General features: G+C 38.9%; 2 protein-coding genes across 2 annotated transcripts; both read right to left on the bottom strand.

Moving 5' to 3' along the window:
- Positions 1-1230: 1230 nt before the first annotated feature.
- Positions 1231-2802, bottom strand: LOC102715810 (epoxide hydrolase A-like). Its single transcript, XM_040519963.1, has 4 exons — positions 2532-2802; positions 2090-2331; positions 1790-2013; positions 1231-1514 (listed from the first exon to the last, which is right to left on the bottom strand). The coding sequence occupies exons 1-4, from the start codon at positions 2739-2741 to the stop codon at positions 1411-1413; spliced, it is 780 nt and encodes a 259-aa protein (XP_040375897.1). The 5' UTR covers positions 2742-2802; the 3' UTR covers positions 1231-1410.
- A 139-nt stretch (positions 2803-2941) lies between these two features.
- On the bottom strand, positions 2942-5948 carry LOC102720465 (epoxide hydrolase A-like). The gene is made up of 3 exons (XM_006643946.3): positions 5365-5948; positions 3733-3974; positions 2942-3404 (listed from the first exon to the last, which is right to left on the bottom strand). Exons 1-3 carry the CDS (start codon positions 5839-5841, stop codon positions 3158-3160), a joined length of 966 nt encoding a protein of 321 aa, XP_006644009.1. The 5' UTR covers positions 5842-5948; the 3' UTR covers positions 2942-3157.
- Between the last annotated feature and the right edge of the window lie 3785 nt (positions 5949-9733).

Raw genomic sequence — 9733 nt, 5'->3', positions numbered from 1 at the left:
GTGTAATAAATATAAAATTTAAATGACTAAAGTTTATACATGTCACATAAACAGGATGTCCGTGCACTTGATCTCCACATGAATGTTTGCTAAATGGAAAAAGTCTAGCAGAGATCCCTAAACTTGAAAGCGAGTTTATTTTTCATCCGTTAACCATAATACCATAAATGTGTACCCCTAAACTCACAGAATCTGTTCAAAAAAGATCTCTCGGCAGCATTGATCTATTTTTTGGCCGGTTTTGCTGACGTGGCGTCCGGTGAGTCCAATATATTAGATTTTTTTTTTAATTTTTCCTCTCTCCTTCTCTCCCTTCCTCTCCTCTCTCTTCCTCCTAACTTCCCTCCTTCCACACGCTGTACACGTTGAGCAGCGTGGTGTGGCCGCCGACGTTGCCGGTGTGGAACCATGTGGCTACTCAAGAAACCTGTCTCCATCTATTCGTCCACCTGCGGATTCATAACTCAGATATGGGAGTAGCGTGTCGACAGATTTGAAAGAGCGGTGGCTGGCAGCGTTGAGCTCAAGCAGGAGAGCTCAACTAGAATTTCAAAAACCCTGAGGTTAATCTGTTGGGAGATCAAGGAGGAGATGCATATTTGGCGTCAATCCGGGGCTGTTCAATCCTGTAAATCTGTAGAGATAAACGGCTAGCGCAGGTTCTACTTTTCCTTTCCTCCTTGGCGTTCAGCCCAGTTGACTGGCCTCCCTGTAACATGTCCCTCTATAAATTCTTTTAAGAGCGGTCTCAATAGTAGAAACCGACACGGTTGACATAGAATAAAAAATTATCTATAGAAACAATTTTTCATAATAGAGATGTCGTTGAATAATAATGGTTTTCGTTTTCTCTCTCCTAACTCTATATATTCCACCAGTGGTGAGTATTACACATGCTCTCTAAAAACTATTGGTTTCTTCCTAATGGTGAATTTATGGTTTCTTGGTGTATTGGATGAAGAGAAGACTTAATTTCTTCACGAGAAAACCATTTCTAAGAGCAAGTATAATAGCAGGCTATAAACTGGCTAAATGTTTATGTGGAGGAGAGAAAAGATAAGAGAGTGTGTAAGCGAGCTATAAGCTTGTAGCCAGCTCGGACACAAGAACCAAAAAACTCTATGTGAGTGACATGTGAGTCCTGCATTAATAATGAAAAGCTAACTATTATATGGGTGGACTAAGAAAAGACTATAAAAAATATTATAGTCAACTTGTTGGCTATTATTAGCCTTGCTCTAAGCTTTTCTCTCTCTTTGCTTATTAATTACATTGTCATGTCATCATTTTACTTATATACCAAGCTATTTAATAAGGACAGAAACCAACGTTAATATATACCATTGGGACTGCCCTATTACAATCTGGTCGGCATGTCTTCGGCGGACCCAGCAAAATAAGGGGAAAAAATCACAAGGACAGCAAGAATTCTGGACTCGTTTTGCAGGCTGCCATCGAATGCAGAATTTTCAGGTTGTTAAATCTCTCCAAAATTCCACAAAATTTAGTCTGCCCTAGAATCAAAAGACAGCGAATAAATGAATATCGCACAATTTGCTAGAGTAGGCATGGTTTTGACAATGGCTCATTTCTCGCTGCTGCGTTTTTTGGTATTCAACTAGATAATAGTAGATAAAAAATTCCACAATGTAGGAATGTGTAAAGAAACAATATGATTCGAGAATACGGATAACTTTTTCTTTAAGAAGGTAGTTATGATTTTATTTAGTGAATATTAGTATGGTAGCATTCCTGTCTGCTTACATAATAAATTTGGTAAAGAACTCACAAATGTGTTCAGAAACCTCATCAGGCTTCTCCTGGTTGATGAAGTGGCCAACTCCCTCCATAACAACCACATCCTCCAGATTCGGCACATTGGCTTTGAAGCCACCCCTGTGAATATAATCCTTCACCCCTGGTGTGTTGTATGTAAGATCCAGGTCGCCAACGATGAATTTTGTCGGAACATTAATAGGAGCCTCAGTCCATGGTGCAGTGAGCTCCCAATCCCTGCAAGGACCACAGTTTCAGTTGATGAACAGCAATGAACAAAGCAGTGAATGTAAAATTAAGCCATGAGACATACAGGTCGATGCATCTGTAATAGTTGAATCCTCCTGTAAACCCTGTCTTGCTGAATTTGTCGGCATAGTAGGAAATGTCTTCTTCTGACAGCCATGAGGGGCATGTACCATCTGAATCAATTGCATCAAAGAATGTCTTGTCCTTGGGTAGGATGAGAGTTGCTGGTCTGCGCATTCCGAAAACTATCTTAAATAGGTGCTTCAAATCAAGTCGGGCAAATTCAGCTTCGGCCACTCCGGGTTTCTGCATTCATACAAATTTTATATATATATTCTTAGCGATCTGAAGTGACATTACCATGGTCGTTTCAGTCTAAACATCAATAGCTGATGCTTCATCAGACAACAGGTAGTAGTACTGGCTACAAGGATTTGAAATTTTGAATTGCAATTCAAATCCAAAATTTTGAATTTATAAGAAGGGGAATTTATGAGACTATTCACCTGGAAACGGCACATGTAGTGATCGTCGCCGCAGAGCGCCCTGACGGCGCTGAGACCTTTTGTAGTCGCGCGGCGGGCGGGACGGGACGGCCGGCCGCCGGCCGCTCGGCATCGGTGTGTCAGCCAGTTTGGAGCGTCTGGTTGTACGGGCCCAGATCTCCGTCGTGATTTCCGCCGGCGCGACCGGCCGGTAGGTTGGGGTTCCGGCATCTCCACCGAGATTCTCCGGCTGCCACCTTGCCGGCGGTGGCGCTCGGTTTCTGCCTCACGTGGCCTGTAGGTGGCGCTCGACGAGGTGATCAGCGACGGCTGGAGAAAGGGCCCACATGTCAGTGGCTCTGCTTGTGGAATTTTGGTGATGTCACGTTTATTATTCTCTGCTAGATTTCACGTAAGACAATTCAATTTGAGTTGAAATTCATTCATGCTCATTCAAGATACCTTAAATTTCTGGAATATTCAGTTGCCCCAACCAAAAAGAAAGTATTTGGGAGACCAATATTTTGACAACAATTTAGTGAACCGGTTTATTCTTCAATGCTTTTAGTCCACACACCACAAACCAAATTGGCAATGTTACACTATAGGCCATCTGGCTGTAGTTTTTACAGTACATTTAGCTTACATCAGAACTTGCCAAAGAACTCGCAAATGTGGTTGGAAACCTCATTAGGCTTCTCCTGGTTGATGAAGTGGGCAACACCCTCCATCACAACCACATCCTCCAGATTTGGCACGCTTGCCTTTAAGCCACCCTTGTGAATGTAGTCTTTCACACCAGGGATGTTGTATGTAAGGTCCTGGTCTCCAACAATGAATTTTGTCGGAACTTTTATCGGAACTCCAGTCCATGGTGCAGTCAACTCCCAATTCCTGCATATGAACAGAAAACCATTGAGAGACACATCATAAAAATGCCTAAAATAACTCGGCTGTAAGCCTGCCTTCATTCATAACCTTTTGAATACATCGGCACCAATAGAAATGTAGTTGAAGCATACATGTCAAATCTACTGTTTTTTAAACAAGCATGTTTATGGTAAGTTATAGCCAGCATTTCGAATGACTTCCCCCCTCTAGAATGAGAGAGGATCAAATTGGTTCTGAAAGCATTATCTTAGCTTATGATGAAAATTACTCTCCTTGATTGAAAGCAATGAAGGATGTGTAAAGCAGTGAACTGTAAGACCAAGAGACATACAAGTCGATGCATCTGTAGTAATTCAATCCAGCGGTAAACCCTGTTTTCTCAAATTTCTCAGCGTAGTAGGCAATGTCTTCTTCTGTCAGCCATGCAGGGCAAGTACCATCTGAATCAATCGAGTCAAATAAGGTCTTGCCTTGAGGTATAATCAGAGGTTCTGGCTTCCGCATTCCATAGAATTTCTTTAAGGCACACTTTATATCACATCGACCAAATTCAGCTTCGGCCACTCCAGGTTTCTGCATACATAATTCTAAAATTTGTAAGTATAATTATTTCCAACAAACAATATCTAAAACAATGTGAGAATGGCATACTATTATCAAGGATAAACAACTGACTTATGCACTACCGAATCAACAGTGTGGACTGCTGAATCCAATATTCAAAAGAAGTCATCAATGTTCTTCAAGATCGACTATACTCTCACAAATTGAGATACTCTGAATCAACTATCTCTGGCTCCACATAAAAAAAATATATTTATAGCTCTCCAAGCAAGTGTTATTATGTTAAGGCTCCGTGTAATATTGGAATTTAGAGTTACCAGGCATATTATCCAATAGGATCATGCGAAGGACAACATGACTGTGCAAAGGATAAAGGTCAGAGAACAACATGGTTATACTTTGAAGCAATAATTCTTGGTGCCCTTAGAAGCCAGTAAATTGGGAAAGCAGTAGTGTAGTGGTATTTTCCATTTCTACACCTAGGATGTTAAGGTAATTCAGTGTCTTGTGGTTTTGTGTAATTAACTCATACACTGTTGTTTGGTTATGTTAAAGGTAACTAGGTCACTTATATCAGATCGTCCGTCTTCAAAATGGAATGAAAGGTAGTTCTTATGAACATACTCCCTCCAATTCCCTAATTCTTGATGTCTTGGACAACAACACAATCTCCAAAACATATCTTTGACTATAGTATAATATATGTAAAAAATAAGTAAATATTTTATTTTATTGAAGTACTTTCTAAGGCTAATCTATGTATCATGTTTTATTGTCTTCAAACTACATATTTTAAAAGTTATTGATACTTAAAGTTCTAATAGTTTGACTTTAATATTGTCCAAAGCGTCAAGAAGATGGAACGGAGGGAGTACTGGAAAAAGGTCAAAAAAACAAAATGCTACCTTTTTATCTATGAAATGAAAACCACTAACTTTGAACACTAATCATTGCTCCATCCTTATATAGTATCCAGTCACTTGAATGATACCGGTAAAATTCCATTCCTTGTAATATGCTTTTAACTGGGCAAAGGCCCCCAAATCTTATATGCCTTGCAATGTCTCAAGAACCTCTACAACATATGGGCTTTTAGAGAGCACAAGTGACACAAACAAACAATGGCCTAACTGCCCTAATAAAGATAGTAAATCGTTCCAGCAGACAGCAGCTGTTCACCAATTTTGAGTTGCGTGAAACAACATCAATCAACGTTGCTAGGACAGAAGAACACAACTCAAAACTGCTCTGATTCTTCTACTGGACCTTGCAACAATGCAACCCATCAATGCTAATTGCCACTTTCGCAGGGCAGAAAATTACTCCCCAATAATGGCGCTGATTCTGCCTGCGTCGTACAAAATTCGGAATGAAAGGGGTAACAGGTTGGTTGTTCTACCTGGAAGAAGCAGATGTAGTGTTCGTCCCCGCAGATGGCCCTGAGGGTCTGCACCGGGCTCCTGCTCGGGTTCCGCGGGTGGTACTCGACGCTGAGGACGACGAGTGCCGTGACCAGGTCGGGGCGGAGCAGGCACAGCTGCCACGCCACGGCGGCGCCCCAGTCGTGCGCCGCCACGAACACCCGGGGCTGGCCGAGGTCGGCGATGAGCGCGACGAGGTCGCCGACGAGGTGGAGGACGGTGTAGGAGGCCTGGTCGGCGGGGGCGTCGGAGTCGCCGTACCCGCGGAGGTCGGGCGCGACGGCGCGGAACCCCCTGGCGGCGAGCGCGGCCATCTGGTGGCGCCAGGAGTACCAGAGCTCCGGGAAGCCGTGCACGAGCACCACCGCGGGCCCGTCCTCCGGCCCCGCCTCCGCCACGTGCAGGCGCACCCCGCTCGCCACCTCCACCGTACGGTGCCTCACCTCCGCCGTCATCTCGCGCGCTAGCACGGCGGGGCCGAGCGGTAGCGAAGAGCGCGGGGGATTCCGGCGAGGTTGGGGAGTGACGTGGCAACTGGCCGGCCGTGCGCGGAGATTTTGGATTTGGGAAAGCTTTGCGAGGATTTGGATTTTGGGCTGGCATCTCTGTTGGTATTAGGTTATGTTTAGTTAAAAAACTTTTAAAAAATATCATATCAAATATTTTAACTTTTAAATAAAGCATTAAATATACATGACAATTAAACCTAGTTGCATAATTATAGGAGAAATCGTGAGACGAATCTTTTGAACCTAATTAGTACATGATTAGTCATATGTACTAAAGTAACCAATATGTGCTAATGATGGATTAATTAAACTTAAAAGATTCGTCTCACGTTTTTCAGACGAAATCTAAAATTTATTTTATAATTAAACTATATTTAATATTTTAAATATATAACCGTACGACCTCTCTCCTAAAAATTTTTTCCAACTGAACGGGGTCTTATTACAATTTGTTTTCGATGAGTACTATCTTTAGCATATACTATATGCTAAATCATCATTTTTGGGATATATATGGGGTGTAGTTAGAATAAAATATAAAAAGTATCTCATTTAAAGTTTTTTACGTTTAATCTGCTATGGATATATAGAACTCAATTGAGATGGGTGTATATATGATAAAAATACAATAACTCTGACTTTAAAAAATTCTAAACCGAGTGGCTGAGAACCCAGAAATACGGTAGCTCTGCCCCCTGATTATATACTACGGCCAAGTATAACATATATAATATAATACTCCATATATTGCATGTGTTTCTTTTTACCCTTTTGCTAGCATCAACCGCCGGATCATAATTTAACGATCATTAACCGTACGTCTTCAACTTCGAGCTGAACCGAACCAACCTCTGTTTCTCCCACCAGTGGTACAATGGTTTTTTGGTCGGCATAATAATTAAAATACGTTTATGTGTTGGGGTGGGGCTGTGGGAGACTGGGAGGGTGGAATCGAGGAGAGAGGGTGGCGGTGAAGCCATAGTTTTCCGGCAGTCGTGCACTACACCAGCTACATTAGACTGGTATATCTGGGCGCTGTCACGGTAACCTCTACAGTGATGTAGTGTCGTAATTGTGTATTTTTATAAATATGTTAAATATTTTTTAAAAAAATTAGTAAGATGTATTTATCAATTTATCTATCTTAATATGATATATGACATAAATTTAGCACAAAGTTATATATTTTAGTTTTAATTTTATCTTTTATTACTACACATATTATCATTGTAGTGTAATAAAATCAGATTCATTGGTTTCAAAACAATAAACAACTCACAATCATTCGAGGTACTTTAAAAAATTCTATCTATAAAATACTCCACTGTTTTTTTTCAAAATGGTATTGGTTAGTTCCAAAATATACTTCAACCAACATTATTTTAAAAAAGAGCAGATGAAGTTTAAAGTAGTAAAAGCTCCTCTTGAACAGGCAGTGATTCTTGATTCTTGATATGTTGGGAAGGAATGGAAGCTGACCGAGAAATGCGTGCGTGTTTTTTTATTCTCAGCTCTATTGAAAATTTGAAATGTATGTTCTCATCAAAAAAAAAAAAGAAATTGAAATGTATGTAACGATCTGACCTGATCACTAGTACCTTGCATGGGTCGTGACTCGTGAACGCATGAGATGGGGAAATTATGCATGTATGGCGAGATTTTCCGGCCGTTCTAACTGCCGCCTATGAATTATTCCTACGAGACCTGATCAAGTCCACGGACACCTCTTCAAAAAAAAAAAAAAAAAAAAGCCCACGGACATCGTACGTGCTCCCGGGAGTCGATATCCCGATCGGTTGTGCATAATAGGTATATTTGTTGATATTATCGGGAATCCATGGAGGTCTGAGATGTGCTTTTCTGGTCCTGTTTCTTGAGCATGTCATTTGTGCACGGTGGTGTTCGCGTGTCTGTGTCTTTCCTGTAATCATGTGTAATTAGAAGGTTTGAACGACCTCCTTCAGTCATTCTGGCAAAAAAAAATTAATTATTCTCGTTGAAACAGATAATATCTTCAAAACATAAGGTAATTATAAAAGTTAAAAAATGGTATGGATCATTACTTTTTTATATTTATGTTTAGAATCGCATTAATCTATGTATTAATATATATAAATAGCTAAAATATTATATAGAAGGAGAGTAACATAGCTACTTAGGTTAACGTTTGATATGGATTTAGGGGTTGTTTGGTTAATTATCATAACTTATCTAAAGTTTTTCACATCTTAAGTTAGCCACATTTGACTAAGTTACGTGTGTGTTTAGTTTGTGTTATATTTGTGACAAGATTTTATTTTTAATATATAGGTTCCACATGATAATGACACAATAAAGTATGACAAACTTATCACATGTTAGCTGAAATATGATTTTATTTTCGTTAGCCAAATCTTAAACAAGTTAGCTAAAATATTATAATAACATTAAACAAATTAATCATGCTAACCAAATACAGTATATCTTATGATCCCATTGTGATAAGAGGAGATGGAGAGGAGAACTTGGATACGTGGGCACGTGGCCCATTCATTCACAGCCCTGCCCATCATGAATCCCATGCCCGTGTCTGCATGCGTCACACTAGGACAGATAAGACAGGGTTTCACGGTCGCGAAAAGCACAACACCCATGAGCGATCCAGATTCAAAGGCAAGTTGTCCTGGAGGTTTGCACAAGTGATTTATTTCTAGATCACTGTCCCCATCGAATATTTGGATGCTTATTATAAATAGTAAATATAGTCTATTAATAAAACCTATATATAATCTTGACTAATTCGTGAGACGTATCTATTAAGCCTAATTAATCCATGATTAGCATATGTGATGCTACAGTAAACATGCTCTAATTATGGATTAATTAGGCTTAAAAAATTCATCTCGTGAATTACCACTTATTTATGAAATCAGTTTTTTTATTAGTCTATATTTAATACTTTAAATTAGAATTAGTGTCCAATGCCATCCAGGGAGAATTCGCTAGAGACAGTCCAATAAACCCAGGCTGCTTTTGTTTGCAGCGATTTTTTTAAGATTATTTATTGACCTTTATATGTACGAGTTTACTAAATCGTGAAATAGCGTTTTATTTTTAAAAATTCTATAAAGTTTATCATCTTATCGTTCTAATTTCAACTTTATATTAGTTATTTTTTATATCATTAAATATTATAAAAAACTAGATAGTCTTTAATCTTTCATAACACAACTCTAGATCATAATTATTCTCTAAATAAAATAGGAAAACAATAATATATAAGAAAATTTCACACGAATAAAGGAACTATTCGCTTTGGATTAATTTCACATAGATTTTAAAGGAGCTCTGAATTCTTTCAAAATTCGTGCATTTTGAAATTTCTATGAAAATTATGTAAAATTCGTGTGTTTTGAAGGAGAACTAGGTAGAAATTTTCATCCATTAAAAACCGAGAACAAACTTTTTTTTTCTATACTTATATAAAGAAAAATAGCGATGATGGGTGGTGATGAATTTGCCATATATCCCACTACCAATTCCTTTCACTTTTGAAAGGAAAAATAAGTAATATTTATATATCAAGCCACTTTCACGATCTCTAGTTCAATGACATGCTAATGATATTTTTTAATAAAATCATGCTGTAACATATGAGCAATACTCACTCCGTTTCGTAATATAAAACACAACCACTAATCCAAAGATCAAGAAAGAGTTGTAACTGCATGTAATGTGATTGGATATTTTGATGATGAAAAAAGTGCTAGTTAATGCATACTGTATGTACGCCTTATATTATAGGATAAAGAAAAAAATAGTTATGACTTATATTATGGAACGAAGGGAGTATATAGTT

This window comes from Oryza brachyantha, chromosome 1 (genome assembly GCF_000231095.2).
Source record: "Oryza brachyantha chromosome 1, ObraRS2, whole genome shotgun sequence".
Taxonomy (NCBI): Eukaryota; Viridiplantae; Streptophyta; class Magnoliopsida; order Poales; family Poaceae; genus Oryza; species Oryza brachyantha.
The sequence above is the reverse complement of the archived record's forward strand: the minus strand, read 5'-3'. Positions and strand labels throughout refer to the sequence as shown.

Excerpts from the sequence above, each read along its gene's own strand:
- LOC102715810 (XM_040519963.1), bottom strand. The coding sequence starts at position 2,741 with ATGCCGGAACCCCAACCTACCGGCCGGTCGCGCCGGCGGAAATCACGA. Across the intron at positions 2,014-2,089 it reads TATTACAGATGCATCGACCT|GGATTGGGAGCTCACTGCAC; the intron begins GTATGTCTCATG and ends TGGTCCTTGCAG. Across the intron at positions 1,515-1,789 it reads TGAGGTTTCTGAACACATTT|GGCAGACTAAATTTTGTGGA; the intron begins GTGAGTTCTTTA and ends TTTTGATTCTAG.
- LOC102720465 (XM_006643946.3), bottom strand. The coding sequence starts at position 5,841 with ATGACGGCGGAGGTGAGGCACCGTACGGTGGAGGTGGCGAGCGGGGTG. Across the intron at positions 3,975-5,364 it reads ACTACATCTGCTTCTTCCAG|AAACCTGGAGTGGCCGAAGC; the intron begins GTAGAACAACCA and ends TTATGTATGCAG. Across the intron at positions 3,405-3,732 it reads TACTACAGATGCATCGACTT|GAATTGGGAGTTGACTGCAC; the intron begins GTATGTCTCTTG and ends GTTCATATGCAG.